The 20,720-nt window shown below is 43.4% G+C and overlaps 1 protein-coding gene across 1 annotated transcript in view; it reads left to right on the top strand.

Moving 5' to 3' along the window:
- The first annotated feature begins 717 nt into the window (after window positions 1–717).
- ATP6V1C2 (ATPase H+ transporting V1 subunit C2) overlaps window positions 718–20,720 on the top strand; it is a 91,513-nt gene continuing 71,510 nt past the window's right edge. The window contains exons 1-2 of the mRNA XM_069728094.1: window positions 718–797; window positions 16,773–16,929. Coding sequence (XP_069584195.1) covers window positions 16,801–16,929 — 129 coding nt within the window. The 5' untranslated portion in view covers window positions 718–797; window positions 16,773–16,800. The remainder of the gene's footprint in view (window positions 798–16,772; window positions 16,930–20,720) is intronic.

Consider the following 20,720-nt stretch of genomic DNA (forward strand, 5'->3'; position numbering starts at 1 on the left):
TCAAACGTGATGCGGTCCCTTAAAAAATACCTTTTCTGTACATTTTTTGTTGCAAAAATTCGAAATGTACGATAAACTTGTAACCCTTCTAACTTCCTAACGAAAAAAAAAAGACGTTGAAAAAATAATACTGATGTGAAGCAGACATATGGGAAACATCCTTTATGAATTATTTTGTACAGCATGACCGGCTGATTTAAGGATATACAATTTGAAAAAAAAAAAATTGCCAAATTTTCAATATTTTTGCCAAAATTCTGATATTTTCACAAATGGACGTAAAAACAAAATTCGACCTTAATTTACCACTAACATAAAGTACAATGTGTCGCTAAAGAACAGTCTCAGAATCACAGTGTACCAGAGTTATTAACCCCTAAAGGGATACTGATCAGAATTAAAAAAAATTTTGGTCTGGTCAGGAAAGTGAAGGTGAAAGGGTTAAAAGAATTTTTTACGGTATTGGTATTTGTTATATTTTTCTTTTTCACTTGTTATCATCACTTTTTTTTATGATTTCTGCATGTTTTCGATATTTGACAGCAGGAATATAGATATATTGAATTGTCTGGGTGTTTGGCTGTAGATAAGGTCCTGATGATTGGGAGGTGACGGGAGCAGTGTGAACAGCGCCTGCAGGGGACAGCACTGAGCTGGATGACAGGTGCCACCTACTGATGCTCCACACATAAAGGGAGGCTCGGCAGGGTGAGGTGCAGCATTGGTGTGCAGGAGAGGAGGCTGCAAGGAGGTGCCCCGGACTGGCACAGCGCACAGAACGCAGCACATACACCCAGGTAAGGGCATAATCCTTCTGCATTTGTGTAGGTCAGGGTTAGGCATTGCACATTTATCCTATCAAAGTCACAGACTTTTTTTTTTATTTCCGTAATTTTTGAACATTTTCCAGTTTTTATTGACAACGGCGATTTTGCGCTGACATTTCCTATTTGGAAAAAAAAATGCGAACATTGAAAGAATAAGATCTATCGACGTTACACCGGGTTTTGCTGTAAAATGTACCAAAACCCACAACGAAATATCCGCGAATTCTACAAAGTTTTGACACTTTTTTTTTTACTGACTCGTGAAAGTTAAAAGTGGGTATGGCTTCCTGGGAGACACAGTTCAGGTCAAATTAGTAATAATAATCAATGAATAATATAATTATCAATTGGACAAACGACTCGGAACAAGGTTTGAAAGATCAGAATGCGACTTACGGTGTTTTTTTATTATAGGCGGCCGCCTTTTAATAAATTTGCCTTCGATTTTTCAAACTCTTCTCTCTTTTTAGACCTCATTCAGACACGTTTTTCACCTACGTATTCTTTCGAACGTCTACCCATTACAATCTATGGGACCCCCTCACACGCTCGTGTTTTTGGGTGGACCAAGAAAAAAAAAATAGCGTGCGTTATCTAAGTCCTTTTATTTTTTTACTGTTTAGCTTTGATTTTTTTTTTTGTTCTTTGGCATACGAGAAAAAACGGACGCACAGATCAATAATGGATAAAAATCTCATCCGGTAAACTGATGAAGAAAAAAAATCCAGATGCTTAATTGATGCTTGTTAATAAAGGCGGGCCAATAAGTGTGGCTACGATTAGGGCGTAGACATATGAATATTCTGTATATAAAGGAACGCAATGCTCGGACTGGCCGTCGGCTCTTCTGACCCGAGCCTGGCAGCTGCACAGAAATACATGGGGCTGCCACAGTCAGGGGGGAGAGCTGCCGGACAGTCCGTGCGTTCTGATCTGTGGCCGATTTATACCACCGTCTGACTACACCCTTAGAATGATTTTGTTATTTTATGGCTTGTGTGCTTCACATTGGAGTCATTTAGAATTCTATATTACCAGTGATATATATATATATATTGGGGAAAGGGGGATTATGAATTCTCGCCTCCCTGTGAGCCCTGGGGTGCCTGTGATATCTGTTTAGAAAGTAAACTACCGTATTTGGGATTTAGATTAGGAAATTGCTTTAAATCTCCCGATCAGCCATTTAGGGTCTGTCATTCCTGCTTCATCTTGCTGAATGTCACATTAGCAGTCTCTCTGACACCTCTTCCACGCAGTAATCCCACACCTCAGGTAATATCGCAGGTACAAGACACCCGATCCCCCCTATGAGGAGTGCGGTGTACTGTGTGACAGCTTTTCCTGCAGGAGGGAGCATTCATCTGGGGGGTCATCAGTCAGAATTGTACTTATTATTTGCATGTGTATTATGTAGTGCATTTATTACTTAGCATATGTATTACTTAGTATATTTGTATGTATTACGCTGTATATTCACATGTATTACTTACACTATACTTTTACACTAAGTAATACATATATACACCGCTCAAAAAAAATAAAGGGAACACTAAAGTACCAAATCCTAGATATCACTGAATGAAATAGTCCAGTTGTAAATCTTTATTCATTACATAGTGAAATGCGTTGAGAACAATGAAGCATAAAAATTATCAATGTAAATCAAAATGAATATCCCATGGAGGTCTGGAGTTGGAATGATGCTCAAAATCAAAGTGGAAAATCAAATTACCCTTGCGAGCTGACTATATGATTATTTCCACATGCTAATATTAAATTTCAAAGTTATAATAAAAATTATTTGAACAGGAAAATCAAATTACAGGCTGATCAGTGGAAATGCCTCAAGACAAGGAAATGATGCTCAGTAGTGTGTGTGGCCTCCACGTGCCTGTATGACCTTCCTACAATGCCTGGGCATGCTTCTGATGAGGCAGTGAATGTTCTCCTGAGGGATCTCCTCCCAAATCTGGATTAAAGCATCAGCCAACTCCTGGACAGTCTGTGGTGCACCGTGGCGTTGGTGAATGGAATGAGAGACATGTGCTCAAATGGATTCAGATCTGGGGAATGGGCAGGCCAGCACATAGCATCAATGCCTTCATCATGCAGAAACTGCTGACACACTTCAGCCACAGGAGGCCTAGCATTGTCATGTATCAGAAGGAGCCCAAGGCTCAGGGCACCTGCATATCTATCTATATAATTGTCTAAGGGGCACTTCCGTCTGTCTGTCCCGGATATTCATTGGTCGAGGCCAGCCAGTGGGCGTAGACAAAAGGGCAGGGGAGGCCAGGAAGCATGCAGAGCAAGTCCCCGCCCACTCCATACAGGCCCGGCCAGAAGCGCTGTAAAGGGGGCGGAGTCGGCCGGGACCATGGGCGTTGTTGGGCCTACCGCCGCCAAAAGCTGGGGACTAAATTTGCGGCCGCGGTCAGTGATAACAGCCGTGGTTATTCATGACGGCTGCGACTGCAAGAGACAGCGCAGCACATGCGGCGGTGACAGCTGCGGACGGAAAGTGAGTATATACTCTGTGCCTGTGCTATATACTACATCGCTGTGCAATATACTACGTGTCTGTGCTATATACTACGTGGCTGGCCAATATACTACGTGGCTGGACAATATACTATGTGGCTGGGCAATATACTATGTGGGCTGTGCTGTATACTACGTGGCTCTGTGCTGTGAACTACGTGGCTGGGCAATATACTACGTGGCTGTTCAATATAATACGTGTCTGTGCTATATACTACGTGGCTGGCCAATATACTACGTGGCTGGGCAATATACTACGTGGCTGGGCAATATACTACGTTGGCTGTGCTGTATACTACGTGGCTGGGCAATATACTACGTGGCTGGGCAATATACTACATGGGCTGTGCTGTATACTACGTGGCTCTGTGCTGTATACTACGTGGCTGGGCAATATACTACATGGGCTGTGCTGTATACTACGTGGCTCTGTGCTGTATACTACGTGGCTGGGCAATACACTACGTGGCTGGGCAATATACTACATGGCTGGGCAATATACTATGTGGCTGGGCAATATACTACATGATTGGGCAATATACTACGTGGCTGGGCAATATACTACGTGACTGGGCAATATACTACGTGGCTGGGCAATATACTACGTGGCTGGGCAATATACTACATGATTGGGCAATAAACTACGTGGCTGGGCAATATACTACGTGGCTGGGCAATATACTACGTGGCTGGGCAATATCCTACATGATTGGGCAATATACTACGTGGCTGGGCAATATACTACGTGGCTGGGCAATATACTACGTGGGCTGTGCTGAATACTACATGGCTGGGCAATATACTACGTGGCTGGGCAATATACTACATGGGCTGTGCTGTATACTACGTGGCTCTGTGCTGTATACTACGTGGCTGAGCAATATACTACGTTGCTGGGCAATATACTACGTGGCTGGGCAATATACTATGTGGCTGGGCAATATACTACGTGGGCTGTGCTTTATACTACGTGGCTCTGTGCTGTGAACTACGTGGCTGGGCAATATACTACATGGGCTGTGCTGTATACTACGTGGCTCTGTGCTGTATACTACGTGGCTGGGCAATATACTACGTGGCTGGGCAATATACTACATGGCTGGGCAATATACTACATGATTGGGCAATATACTACGTGGCTGGGCAATATAGTACGTGACTGGGCAATATACTACGTGGCTGGGCAATATACTACGTGGCTGGGCAATATACTACATGATTGGGAAATATACTACGTGGCTGGGCAATATACTACGTGGCTGGGCAATATACTACGTGGCTGGGCAATATACTACATGGCTGGGCAATATACTACGTGGCTGGGCAATATACTACGTGGCTGGGCAATATACTACGTGACTGGGCAATATACTACGTGACTGGGCAATATACTACATGATTGGGCAATATACTACGTGGCTGGGCAATATACTACGTGACTGGACAATATACTACGTGACTGGGCAATATACTACGTGGCTGGGCAATATACTACGTGACTGGGCAATATACTACGTGACTGGGCAATATACTACATGATTGGGCAATATACTACGTGGCTGGGCAATATACTACATGACTGGGCAATAACCTACGTGGCTGGGCAATATACTACGTGACTGGGCAATATACTACGTGGCTGGGCAATATACTATGTGACTGGGCAATATACTACGTGACTGGGCAATATACTACATGATTGGGCAATATACTACGTGGCTGGGCAATATACTACGTGGCTGGGCAATATAGTACGTGACTGGGCAATATACTACGTGACTGGGCAATATACTACATGATTGGGCAATATACTACGTGACTGGGCAATAACCTACGTAGCTGGGCAATATACTACGTGACTGGGCAATATACTACGTGGCTGGGCAATATACTACGTGACTGGGCAATAACATACGTGGCTGGGCAATATACTACGTGACTGGGCAATATACTACGTGGCTGGGCAATATACTACGTGACTGGGCAATATACTACGTGACTGGGCAATATACTACGTGACTGGGCAATATACTACGTGGCTGGGCAATATACTACGTGACTGGGCAATATACTACGTGACTGGGCAATATACTACATGATTGGGCAATATACTACGTGGCTGGGCAATATACTACGTGACTGGGCAATATACTACGTGACTGGGCAATATACTACATGATTGGGCAATATACTACGTGACTGGGCAATATACTACGTGACTGGGCAATAAAAAAAAAACAAAAAAAAAAAAAAAACCCTCACAAATAATCCAGAATCTCAGAAAAGTATATGAACCAAACCAAAAACAGAGATCCCTTAAAAAATAACTTTTAATAGTATCATTAAAAAGACTATATTTATCCCAGATTAATATAAATATAAAACAGTATTAAATGTACCTAGTGGACCCTAGACCGAACTACAATGAGTCCTACCTGGCAGTGGAGGTTGGCACCCTACTTTTCTGCGGTTGGCGCCCCCACTCCTCGACGACTAGCCCTTTAAAGCCCTATCAAAGACCTATAATAAGGAAAAAGCTAAATAGCCCTGTTATCAACACCTAGACTAGTACCCTGCCTGCCAGTGGAGGTTGGCACCCTAATTTACTGCGGTAGGCACCCCCACTCAACGGCGGCTAGCCCTAGGGTCCCTAACACTCCCTAAAATTGGGATAGACAAAAAGATATTGTCCCACAAACACCACCGATACCCGTAGAAAAAAAGAGAGAAAAAAGAGAAAAAATAATATAATAAAGCCAAAAAAAAATAAAATATATATATATAATCTCAGAAACAACAGGAAAAAAAAAATATTACTATATTCAATAGATGTAACATAGAGGGTAAGCAAAAACTGCTATGATGAAAGCAATATATTTCCCTCCAGATAAATATCAATATAGGCCAAATACGGGTATACTGGGTGCAATGATATTAATGTCCACAGACAACCCAGCACTTAAATGAAAACCACTTTTGTGACACTACATAATATATCAGATGTTCAATATAAAATAACAAGTAGTGTGTGTCCATGAATATGGCGTCACCACAATGACAAAAAGTGGAAAAAAAGGACAATTCAAAAGACAGCAACTGGGAACACAGTCACCACTTGGTAATAGAGTGGCGAAGGCTCATCAGAATGTAAAACATGAGACTGCAAGGACACAATCGTCCTAATGATGCAAAAATAGACAATCTTGATTAAGCATCACCAATATACTCATCTATTTGCTGTTTTCTCATGATTAGGATCCAGCTGCTGCCACAAGATACAGAGCGGTTACATCTAATTTGATATCACCAGCATCTGTCAAATGGTCCCCATACAATGCCCGACGCGTTTCCCCCCCATAGGGAATGGCGGGGGTTCATCAGGGGTGATAGATTCATGCACAAGATGAAGGTACTGTCGCGGCAAGCGCCACTCACCAAATACGCCTTTTTATGCAGAAACTGAACGCACACTGGAAGCGTCAACGGGACTGTACCGGAAATGAAGTCACCAAGACGCCCCGGGTGTGAGGTGCCATATCATGCGAGCCTGGCCACAAGAAAATGGAGGGGCGGCCAAAGACAATGTCCTCACAACTATGGCCGATATAGGCCGCGCATGCGCTTTAAGGCACTGCTCGAAACCGGAGCAATGTACCGGCGCAAGCGCTCTAAGATGTACCAGACAATGATAATCCTCCACTAGAGGCCGACCTTAATATAATGCGAAGCACCACATCATGCCCACTTGGCCCGGCCACAAGAAAATGGAGGAGCGGCCAAGAACAGAAACACACGGCCATGGCCGATTGCACATGCGCATAAACGCGCTACCTGAACAAAACGCCAGCTAATGCACACTAGAGAAAACCAGTGGATGCTAGGCGGTAGTAATGCTCTAGAGGCCGATAATGTAGTGCAAAGCACCGCATAATGCTAGCTTGGCCGCAATGGAACCATCAGAAAAAAGGTCACAAAGGTATGGACAAATCTGAACGCGCTGAGCACAAAGGCCAAGTGATAGCAACAGCGCTGTGAACACCCAATTAAATACTAAGGATTGTCAGTACAAAAGGCTATTAGTATAACACAGGTCAGTGAAATATGAACCTGATAAATGGTGAGTGACCAATTGGACAAATACTACATGAAATAAATAAAGTCAAAATAATACAAAATAATGAAAAAGGTCAAACAATGCGACCATAAATATACATAAATATTATAAATGACCAAAAAGAAATACAGAGAACCACCCCACATGGCTATACGAAACTAGCAAAGGACAACTGCTCATTGAGGCCCAAAGGGCTCACCGATTTCAATAAATATGTCCACCTGGATTCACGTTGTAATATTTTTCTGTCAAAATCTCCGAGTCTGACCGTAGGAGTGATCACTTCAATGACCTTAAATGAGAGGCAGCCACTATCACCCCCATGTTCAATGTTGACATGTCTCGCTAGTGGTGTATCTCTATTGTGTCTAATATCACCAAGGTGTTCACTCATGCGGACACGTAGTTCACGTTTCGTTTTACCGACATAGTCTCTGGGACAAGAACAAGTACAGAGATACACCAAACCAGTCGTTCTGCAATTGGCAAACTGTCTATTAGAAAAAATCCTGCCTGTGGCCGAACTCCTAAAGGTCTTAGACACGTCAATATATTTACAAAAGGAACAATGTCCGCATTTAAAAGTGCCTACGGACCTATTTGCAAGCCACGTACTCTGTTTTTTTGGAGGGATAAAGTGACTGTGAACGACACTATCCTTAATAGATCTCCCCCTTCTATAAGTAATTGACGGATGGAAGGATACAAACTTGCCAATAACAGGGTCAGATTTAAGTATTTGCCAATGTCGCTTAAAAATCTCATAGACCCTCCTAGATTGATCATCGAACGTACCAATAAGTCGTGTGACAGTTGACGTCTCAATTTCAGTCTTTGGTACCAGCAAGGATGATCTATTGGATCTCAGTGCTACCTGGTAAGCAGAGTCTATCACATCCTGCGGATAGCCCCTTGCCCTAAACCGGTCCCCAAGTTCCAGCGACTTCCTCTCGAAGTCATTTAGGGAGGAACAGTTCCTACGAAGTCGCAGGAACTGTCCTTTGGGGATACCCCTCTTCAACGGAAAGGGATGGTGGCTCTCCCATCTCAGCAGACTATTTGTAGCTGTTGATTTACGAAAAATAGTTGTGCTGAGAGAGCCATCCACTTGTCTACAAATGTTGACATCAAGGAAGTTGATGCTATGTCCCCCAATCTCAAAGGTAAAAAATAAGCCTTCAATGGTAGTATTGAGATATGCCACAAAAGCAGAAAAGGAACAAGCATCACCCCTCCAGAGGACCAGGATGTCATCGATATATCGGCCCCAGAAAAAAATCCTGGGGCTCCAGATCTCATCCTCGTCTTTAAAAATCAACGTGTCCTCCCACCAGCCCAGGAGCAAATTAGCGTAAGTGGGAGCACAAGGGCTCCCCATCGCTGTGCCCCTGAGCTGGTGGTAGTACCTACCGCAAAACAAAATAGTTACGCTGTAGCACAAAGTCAAGAAGCTCCAAAATAAATGTGTTATGCCGTCCACAATGAATGCCCCTGCTACTGATGTAATACCCAATAGCCTTAAGACCATCTTTGTGTCGAATACTACTATACAACGCCTCCACATCAATGGAGGCGATGATAGTATCAGGTTCAACCGTGATCCCCTCTATCGTTGTCAATAAGTCACTCGTATCCCTAATATAGGATGGCAAAGCCGTGACAAAAGATCTTAAAAGTCTATCCAGATATATGCTCGAATTTTGGGACAAAGAATCAACCCCTGACACTATGGGCCGGCCCTTAAGGGGATTATACCCCTTATGGATTTTGGGTAAAGCATAAAAAGTTGACACCATAGGAAACTTAGGTAAAAGAAAACTGAATTAATTTTTAGATATCAATTTGGACTCAAAGGCCCGTGTCACCAGCCTAGATAATTCAGCAGTATATTTAGCCGTAGGGTCACCCTTCAATATTTCATAAGATGATACATCAGATAGAATAGACATACACATTTCAATATACTTCTCGTGATCCATAATGACAGTATTACCACCTTTATCGGAAGGCTTAATGACTAAAGATGTATTATTCTTCAAGTCATTCAAAGACTTCCTTTCTGAGTGTGTCAAATTAGGATGAGTCGAGTCTAAACTTGGAATGATATTATTAATCTCATCCGTCACCAATTTCTGGAAGACATCAATACTGCCAAAATCACAGGATGGTGGCATTCTACTGCTCGTTGGTTTAAGATCCGAGAAGGGGCCCTCACCAGCAACCCTGCTGCCTTCCTCACTAAGCTCCGTAAGGATTTCAAAGTCATTAAGGTCCTCAGCCGAGATACCCAGTTGTTGACATTTCTGTAAATCATTTTTGTAGAAAAAATTCCTCCACCTAAGTTTCCTAGTAAAAAGATTGAGGTCCTTGATCCAAGTAAACGGATCAAAGCGCATTGTTGGAACAAAGGTAAGACCCTTTTTAAGCACTTGTTTCTCAGACATGGTGAGTGTATATGATGACAGATTGATAATCTGATTGTCATCCTGTTCAAACTGTGTCACTACTTTTGATGGCTGATAGGGTTTCGATTCCGTAGATGGTACATGAACCCCCCCCCGGTCCTCTAAAAAAGAGGAAGACGAGGAGGTAGAGGGTTGATACCCCCTGTCTGATCCATAATTTTGCCATCTTCGTCCACCCCTTCTACCACGATTCTTTGGTCTGGAGAATTGTTTGGATACTGCCCCCCTAGGTGCTGAGTCTATGTCGGAGGAGTCAATGTCTGAGGAGGAGATGTCACCCCTTGTTGCTGTGGTGATTTGCAACGAGGGATAAGCCCTCTTCTCTTTAAATTCTGCACAATCCTTCACAAAACGTTTATGCTTCCTATCCTTAATCTCTAGATGGAATTTCTCAACAGAGTTTTTAAGGGATTCCTCCTTGTTGGAAAACTCAGAGTCACTCTTATATTTGAGGATATTATCCACAAGTTCTTTCAATTTAATTGAGGAGTTCTCTAGAGTCTTTTTCTCCTCCTCTAAAAGAATATGCATAAACCTCAATGATGAGGCCACTGACTCTTCCTCCCACTTAGCTAGTAGTGTGGGGGACACGCACCTGGGGGCTGGTAGCAGATGTATTATAAGACCACGTGGTACAATTTTATGTTTGATATAATTATCCAAGGACTGGACCTCCCACCATGACTTTATATTATTTTTGTATGCTGCCAAAAGATCTGAGAACAGTGATCTCAGAGTAGGGGTGGATGTAGAGCCACTCTGACCCTCAATGTCAGAAAATACCTCCCTAGCATCATCAAGCCATCTTTTATTGTCCAGTGGTCCCGAAAGAAAACTGGCCATCACAAGAAGAAAACCAAAAAAAAACCCTCACAAATAATCCAGAATCTCAGAAAAGTATATAAACCAAACCAAAAACAGAGATCCCTTAAAAAATAACTTTTAATAGTATCATTAAAAAGACTATATTTATCCCAGATTAATATAAATATAAAACAGTATTAAATGTACCTAGTGGACCCTAGACCGAACTACAATGAGTCCTACCTGGCAGTGGAGGTTGGCACCCTACTTTTCTGCGGTTGGCGCCCCCACTCCTCGACGACTAGCCCTTTAAAGCCCTATCAAAGACCTATAATAAGGAAAAAGCTAAATAGCCCTGTTATCAACACCTAGACTAGTACCCTGCCTGCCAGTGGAGGTTGGCACCCTAATTTACTGCGGTAGGCGCCCCCACTCAACGGCGGCTAGCCCTAGGGTCCCTAACACTCCCTAAAAATTGGGATAGACAAAAAGATATTGTCCCACAAACACCACCGATACCCTTAGAAAAAAAGAGAGAAAAAAGAGAAAAAATAATATAATAAAGCCAAAAAAAAAAAAAAAAAATATATATATATATATAATCTCAGAAACAACAGGAAAAAAAAAAAAATATTACTATATTCAATAGATGTAACATAGAGGGTAAGCAAAAACTGCTATGATGAAAGCAATATATTTCCCTCCAGATAAATATCAATATAGGCCAAATACGGGTATAACAGGGTCAGATTTAAGTATCTGCCAATGTCGCTTAACAAACTTGCCAATAACAGGGTCAGATTTTCTTTTTGGTCATTTATAATATTTATGTATATTTATGGTCGCATTGTTTGACCTTTTTCATTATTTTGTATTATTTTGACTTTATTTATTTCATGTAGTATTTGTCCAATTGGTCACTCACCATTTATCAGGTTCATATTTCACTGACCTGTGTTATACTAATAGCCTTTTGTACTGACAATCCTTAGTATTTAATTGGGTGTTCACAGCGCTGTTGCTATCACTTGGCCTTTGTGCTCAGCGCGTTCAGATTTGTCCATACCTTTGTGACCTTTTTTCTGATGGTTCCATTGCGGCCAAGCTAGCATTATGCGGTGCTTTGCACTACATTATCGGCCTCTAGAGCATTACTACCGCCTAGCATCCACTGGTTTTCTGTAGTGTGCATTAGCTGGCGTTTTGTTCAGGTAGCGCGTTTATGCGCATGTGCAATCGGCCATGGCCGTGTGTTTCTGTTCTTGGCCGCTCCTCCATTTTCTTGTGGCCGGGCCAAGTGGGCATGATGTGGTGCTTCGCATTATATTAAGGTCGGCCTCTAGTGGAGGATTATCATTGTCTGGTACATCTTAGAGCGCTTGCGCCGGTACATTGCTCCGGTTTCGAGCAGTGCCTTAAAGCGCATGCGCGGCCTATATCGGCCATAGTTGTGAGGACATTGTCTTTGGCCGCCCCTCCATTTTCTTGTGGCCAGGCTCGCATGATGTGGCACCTCGCACCCGGGGCGTCTTGGTGACTTCATTTCCGGTACAGTCCCGTTGACGCTTCCGGTGTGCGTTCAGTTTCTGTATAAAAAGGCGTATTTGGTGAGTGGCGCTTGCCGCGACAGTACCTTCATCTTGTGCATGAATCTATCACCCCTGATGAACCCCCGCCATTCCCTATGGGGGGGAAACGCGTCGGGCATTGTATGGGGACCATTTGACAGATGCTGGTGATATCAAATTAGATGTAACCGCTCTGTATCTTGTGGCAGCAGCTGGATCCTAATCATGAGAAAACAGCAAATAGATGAGTATATTGGTGATGCTTAATCAAGATTGTCTATTTTTGCATCATTAGGACGATTGTGTCCTTGCAGTCTCATGTTTTACATTCTGATGAGCCTTCGCCACTCTATTACCAAGTGGTGACTGTGTTCCCAGTTGCTGTCTTTTGAATTGTCCTTTTTTTCCACTTTTTGTCATTGTGGTGACGCCATATTCATGGACACACACTACTTGTTATTTTATATTGAACATCTGATATATTATGTAGTGTCACAAAAGTGGTTTTCATTTAAGTGCTGGGTTGTCTGTGGACATTAATATCATTGCACCCAGTATACCCGTATTTGGCCTATATTGATATTTATCTGGAGGGAAATATATTGCTTTCATCATAGCAGTTTTTGCTTACCCTCTATGTTACATCTATTGAATATAGTAATATTTTTTTTTTTTCCTATTGTTTCTGAGATTATATATATATATATATATTTTTTTTTTTGGCTTTATTATATTATTTTTTCTCTTTTTTCTCTCTTTTTTTCTACGGGTATCGGTGGTGTTTGTGGGACAATATCTTTTTGTCTATCCCAATTTTTAGGGAGTGTTAGGGACCCTAGGGCTAGCCGCCGTTGAGTGGGGGCGCCTACCGCAGTAAATTAGGGTGCCAACCTCCACTGGCAGGCAGGGTACTAGTCTAGGTGTTGATAACAGGGCTATTTAGCTTTTTCCTTATTATAGGTCTTTGATAGGGCTTTAAAGGGCTAGTCGTCGAGGAGTGGGGGCGCCAACCGCAGAAAAGTAGGGTGCCAACCTCCACTGCCAGGTAGGACTCATTGTAGTTCGGTCTAGGGTCCACTAGGTACATATAATACTGTTTTATATTTATATTAATCTGGGATAAATATAGTCTTTTTAATGATACTATTAAAAGTTATTTTTTAAGGGATCTCTGTTTTTGGTTTGGTTTATATACGTGACTGGGCAATAACCTACGTGGCTGGGCAATATACTACGAGGACATGCATATTCTGGAATACCCGATGCGTTAGAATCGGGCCACCATCTAGTGTTCTCATAATGGCTCTGAGAATCTCCTCTCAGTACCTAATGGCAGTCAGGCTACCTCTGGCGAGCACATGGAGGGCTGTGCGGCCCTCCAAACAAATGCCACCCCCCACAATTACTGACCCACTGCCAAACCAGTTTTGTTGGAGGATGTTGCAGGCAGCAGAAATTTCTCCAATAGCAAAATAGAACTTAATATTTGGTACAGAAACCTTTGTTTGCAATTACAGAGGTCAGACGTTTCCTGTAGTTCTTGACCAAATTTGCACACACTGCAGCAGGGATTTTGGCCCACTCCTCCATACAGATCTTCCCCAGATCTTTCAGGTTTCGGGGATGTCGCTGGATGACATTCAGCTTCAGCTCCCTCCAAAGATTTTATATCTTTGAAGGAAGCTGACTAATACATGTACAAGTGGCGCATGGATATGCATTACTCAGTGTATGTACATGTATTAGTCAGTGTATGTACATGTATTAGTCGGTGTATGTACATGTATTACTCAGTGTATGTACATGTATTACTCAGCATATATATGGTACAGACCAAAAGTTTGGACACACCTTCTCATTTAAAGATTTTTCTGTATTTTCATGATTATGAAAATTGTACATTCACACTGAAGGCATCAAAACTATGAATTAACACATGGGGAATTATATACTTAACAAAAAAAGTGTGAAACAACTGAAAATTTGTCTTATATTTCTAGGTTCTGCAAAGTATCCACCTTTTGCTTTGATAACTGCTTTGCACACTCTTTGCATTCTCTTGATGAGCTTCAAGAGGTAGTCACCGGGAATGGTTTTCACTTCACAGGTGTGCCCTGTCAGGTTTAATAAGTGGGATTTCTTGCCTTATAAATGGGGTTGGGACCATCAGTTGTGTTGTGCAGAAGTCTGGTGGATACACAGCTGATAGTCCTACTGAATAGACTGTTAGAATTTGTATTATGGCAAGAAAAAAGCAGCTAAGTAAAGAAAAACGAGTGGCCATCATTGCTTTAAGAAATGAAGGTCAGTCAGTCCGAAAAATTGGGAAAACTTTGAAAGTGTCCCCAAGTGCAGTGGCAAAAACCATCAAGCGCTACAAAGAAACTGGCACACATGAGGACCGCCCCAGGAAAGGAAGACCAAGAGTCACCTCTGCTTCTGAGGAAAAGTTTATCCGAGTCACCAGCCTCAGAAATCGCAGGATAACTGTTATGGACCTGGTGGTTAGGAGCACCCGGAACGACCTGATGGTTAAACTTACACAGGACAAGCTCTGGGAAGTGGGAGCTCTGCTGACCGCAACCCCTAATCCTATCACACAACTAGAAATAGCCGTGGAGCGTACCTAACACTGCCTAGACACCTCTTCACAGCCTAAGAGCTAACTAGCCCTAGAAATAGAAAATAAAGCCTACCTTGCCTCAGAGAAATTCCCCAAAGGAAAAGGCAGCCCCCCACATATATTGACTGTGAGTTAAGATGAAGTCACATACACAGAAATGAAACAGGTTTCAGCAAAGGGAGGCCAGACTTACTAAACAGACTGAGGATAGGAAAGGTATCTTTGCGGTCAGCACAAAAAACTACAAAAGACCACGCAGAGTGTGCAAAAAGACCTCCGCACCGACTCACGGTGCGGAGGTGCCACTCTGCATCCCAGAGCTTCCAGCTAGCAAGGCAAAATCATGATAGCAAGCTGGACAAGAAAACAATGAACAAATAATAAACTAGCAGGGACTTAGCTTCTGCTGGAGTAGACAGGTCACAAGAAAGATCCAAGAGCGAACTGAACCAGTACAAGAACATTGACTGCTGGCATGGAGTAACGATCTGAGTGGAGTTAAATAGAGCAGCCAGCCAAAGAATAAACTCCGTCACCTGTGGAAGGAACCTCAGAAGCAGCAGCTCCACTCACAGCCACCAGAGGGAGTCCATGGACAGAACTCGCCGAAGTACCATTCATGACCACAGGAGGAAATTCGATAACAGAATTCACAACAGATAACAGCAGCTCAGATTAGAGACCAGGTCAATGCCACAGAGTTCTAGCAGCAGACACATCTCTATAACAACTGTTAAGAGGAGACTTTGTGCAGCAGGCCTTCATGGTAAAATAGCTGCTAGGAAACCACTGCTAAGGACAGGCAACAAGCAGAAGAGACTTGTTTGGGCTAAAGAACACAAGGAATGGACATTAGACCAGTGGAAATCTGTGCTTTGGTCTGATGAGTCCAAATTTCAGATCTTTGGTTCCAACCACCGTGTTTTTGTGCGATGCAGAAAAGGTGAACGGATGGACTCTACATGCCTGGTTCCCACCGTGAAGAATGGGGGTGGAGGTGTGATGGTGTGGGGGTGCTTTGCTGGTGACACTGTTGGGGATTTATTCAAAATTGAAGCCATACTGAACCAGCATGGCTACCACAGCATCTTGCAGCGGCATGCTATTCCATCCGGTTTGCGTTTAGTTGGACCATCATTTATTTTTACACAGGACAATGACCCCAAACACACCTCCAGGCTGTGTAAGGGCTATTTGACCAAGAAGGAGAGTGATGGGGTGCTGCGCCAGATGACCAGGCCTCCACAGTCACCAGACCTGAACCCAATCGAGATGGTTTGGGGTGAGCTGGACCGCAGAGTGAAGGCAAAAGGGCCAACAAGTGCTAAGCATCTCTGGGAACTCCCTCAAGATTGTTGAAAGACCATTCCCGGTGACTACCTCTTGAAGCTCATCAAGAGAATGCCAAGAGTGTGCAAAACAGTCATCAAAGCAAAAGGTGGCTACTTTGAAGAACCTAGAAAATAAGACATAATTTCAGTTGTTTCACACTTTTTTGTTAAGTATATAATTCCACATGTGTTAATTCATAGTTTTGATGCCTTCAGTGTGAATGTACAATTTTCATAGTCATGAAAATACAGAAAAATCTTTAAATGAGAAGGTGTGTCCAAACTTTTGGTCTGTACTGTATATGTATTACTCAGTGTATATACATGTATTAGTCGGTGTATATATATATATTACTTAGTGTATGCATTACTTAGAGTATGTATTACTTAGTATATGTACATGTATTACTTATTATATCTTACGGCATGACACACAGTGATGTAACAGAGCTGTCGGCTTTCTTTCCTTGACATACTGTAACACTATGTCTTCCAGTGCCTGACGCTCCTCATAAAAGTAGAAAATGTCGGAGTTTTGGTTGATTTCAGTTCCTGGAGATAAGACCAATCTAACAGCCCTGGAGAGGATGAATACTGTCACTTCTAAGGCCAACCTGTCCGACAACTCAAAGTTCATCATACCTGACCTGAAGGTGAGGGCAGACTACCTGTGTGTTGTAGATTATCACCACCTACATGGGGAGCCCGGCAGAGAAGAGTGAGCGGTAACAAAGCCTGTCTGTTATCCTCTATTATGTGACTTTATCCTGAAGGTACAAGGTGGAAGCGGAATCCTTGAATCTTTTCTCTTTTTTACTCATTTTGTTTCCAAAATACAGTTTGTATTTGTTGTGAAATAGTCGTAAGGTTCAGGCCACAACAGAAGACTTAGAATACGTCTGCGCCTTGTTATAAACTTATCATATAAAACTTCAATAAATTCAGCAAATTTGCAGAAAGGTCATGTGCGTGTCGTAGTCACCCGCTGCCTGCATCGTGGTCCTGGAGAGCAAAGTCACATGGAACTCATGACCCGCGACCAAAATCTATTCAGACGTTAGACACAGAAGTGGACATGTAACTGGGAAGCCGCACAGGGGCCCAGAAAGTCAGGGGGCCACTACCACCTCCAGAGTGGCAAAAAATTTCTATCATAGACACATTAATGCACAGGAGTCCTCTGTCTGTGTCTGCCGGTGCTTACATAAATAAATAGGAGATATGTAGATGGATGGATGGATGGATAGATATGGGATAGATAGATAGATATGAGATAGATAGATAGATAGATAGATAGATAGATAGATAGATAGATAGGAGATAGATATGGGATAGATAGATAGATAGATAGATAGATAGATAGATAGATATGGGATAAATAGATAGATAAAAGATAGATATGGGATAGATAGATAGATAGATAGATAGATAGATAGATAGATAGATAGATAGATAGATAGATAGATATGAGATAGATAGATATGGGATAAATAGATCGATGATAGATAGATAGATAGATAGATAGATAGATAGATAGATAGATAGATAGGAGATAGATATGGGATAGATGGATAATAGATAGATATGAGATAGATAGATAGATAGATATGCAGCGCCCCAGAGACCTGGTCGTTGCAGTAGTATCGCTCTGCCACTAAAGGGAGTGATGGTACGTCTGATGGCACTAAAGGAGTTCTCCTGACCAGGTATCACCAGCACACATTACACTTCACACTCCGGCCACTAGGGGGAGCAAAGAGTTTTATTTATTAGGCCACTCCTCACACTGGTAAAACTAAGGGTTGGATAGGAAGTTAGTCAGAAGCTGACTGGGTTTTGTTCAGGCAACATCCCGTGGCAGGGGGTGTTGCGGGGGAAGATTCAGGGGGGTCCCTGTCAGGCGTGGGAACCTGGCAGGCACCTAGCGACAAGGATAGAATGTTACGGAGCCGCGCCTTCGCTATCTGCGGCGGCATCCAAAGAAAGGACACGAAGCGAAGGATATTGTGGACAGTGAGAAATGAGATCAAAGCACAAAGGAGAGCCAGTAGGAGTCGTGTCCCAAAAACGGCAACATACTACTAAGGCGCGTAGCCGGTGAACACCGAGGAAGTAACTGACTTCAGGCCTTACTTCAAATACCGCAGGACAGTTAATTATAGGTTGGCTGTCTACCTTACATCACCTAAGCAGACATAGGGGTCAACGCGTGGAGAGGGGCATCTCTAGGGTCCCGGAAGAGCTCCGAGCCTACCCGTCAAATGTGTGCGTCCTAGCCATAACAAACCTGGGGGACGGAGAATAGAAAGAACTAGAAAGAACTGGAACGAACGAGAACAGAAGTTGTGAGGACTATCCCGAATGCTCAGCAGGGAAGCACTACAACACACAGGCGCTAGTGGTAGGCAACGATTTCCACCTGCAAAGGGAATTCTGGATGTGCCTTCGGACCGGCCGGTCTCAGACAGCCCTGTTAACCGTGCAGAGGTAAAGAGACTGCAACCCTGTGTCCTCGTTATTGACTGCACCTCACACCATCGCCATCTACATTATCAGGAAGCCCTGGGGACACACTTCACCTGTGGGAAGGTATACCATCTAGCTGCCATAACATCACCCCAGTGGACCCCGAGCAGCGTCGGTCTCACTGGCCGAATACCACAGGTGGCGTCACAAAACCTTGACAAACTACCATCACTCCTTTTTATTGGACGCCCCTTAGCAGGGTCACGGACCGGGTCCAGCCACCGTTACAACCCCAGAACTGAGACAGAGAGGACCGGTACCAAGTAACCTGTGGCCCTGCGTCTGGGGGCGCTCCAACTAGATATGGGATAGATAGATAGATAGATAGATAGATAGATAGATAGATAGATAGATAGATAGATAGATAGATAGATAGATAGATAGATATCTAGTCAAAGTCAAAGAGGAATATCTCAGCATCTGGAGGAACGACATAAACAAATCCCAGAAACTGACAATATACCGGAATCTACAGAGGGAGTACAAACTGGCCCCATATCTAGAGAAACTAGAAAACCCCAAAGATCGACAGATCCTGAGCCGGTACAGACTGAGCGCCCACAGCCTACTCATCGAATCCGGGCGGCACCGACAGAACTACAAGCCTCGAGAGAACAGACTCTGCCAGCAGTGCCCCCAGGAGGCCGTGGAGGATGAGGCCCACTTCCTGCTGAGGTGCCCCAAATACTCCGCAGTGAGGGACACTCACTTCAAAAGGCTGTCTGATCTCCTCCCAGATTTCACCTCCAAGGAGGAGGAAGAGAAACTGCCGATAATACTGGGGGAAGAGGAAAGTGCAGTGGCCGTAGCAGCGGAATATGTCAGTGCCTGCCACAGACTAAGAGGAGCCTGATATGTCATGGACTCCCGTACCCCAACACTGGACATATCCCTATCCCCCGACTAAAGAGCCCGATATGTCATGGACTCCTATACCCCACCCTGGAAACATCCCCTATCCTCTAAAAGGAATTTGATATTCCCTGGACCTCTATATGCCCCCCCTCCCCCACCCCCGTATTTTTACCATATGCTTTGGCAATGCTAACATGTACTTAGTCCTGCCAATAAAGCTCATTTGAATTTGAATAGATAGATAGATAGATAGATAGATAGATAGATAGATAGATAGATAAATGTATGCAGATGATCTGTATGTAGATGACATCGTGCTGTTATCACCAACTGAGAAAGGCCTCCGAGATCATCTGAAAATCCTAGAGACCTTCAGCAGCACATGGGCACTGCCAATCAACGAAAAAAAAACTAATATCATGGTGTTCCCGAAAAGAAAGCAGAAACCCACTGGCCATCCTACCTTTATGATAGACAACCGTCCACTTACAGAAACCAACAGGTACACCTACCTGGGCCTAGAACTCAAGCAAGCCATAGAGTCACTAAAAGACAAGGCATCCAAAGCCTTCTATGCCATCAGAAGACGTCTGTACCATCTCAAATCACCAGTAACCGTCTGGCTAAAAATCTTTGACTCCATCATTGCCCCAATCCTTCTGTACAGTAGTGAGGTCTGGGGCCGAGCCTCATACCCAAAGTGGGACGCTGGGCCGACAGAAATATTCCACCTAGAGTTCTGCAAGCATCTTCTCCAAGTCCATCGGAGCACATCAAACAGCGCCTGCCGAGCAGAGCTGGGCAGATTCCCACTACACATCGCAATAATGAAGAAGGTACTGTCATTCAAGGCTCATCTACAAAGTAGCAGTCCCAGCTCCTACCATCACAAAGCCCTCCTACACCAGGAAGCCTCAGGAAGCCTCCCAAGAAAAAGTACCCAAAGCCAGTCTGACCAAGCCATCAACCTCCATGGCCTGACAAAAGGTGAAATCCAGAAAATGGTACACAAAGTCAAAGAGGAATATCTCAGCATCTGGAGGAACGACATAAACAAATCCAA

This window comes from Ranitomeya imitator, chromosome 5 (genome assembly GCF_032444005.1).
Source record: "Ranitomeya imitator isolate aRanImi1 chromosome 5, aRanImi1.pri, whole genome shotgun sequence".
In the NCBI taxonomy this organism is placed as follows: domain Eukaryota; kingdom Metazoa; phylum Chordata; class Amphibia; order Anura; family Dendrobatidae; genus Ranitomeya; species Ranitomeya imitator.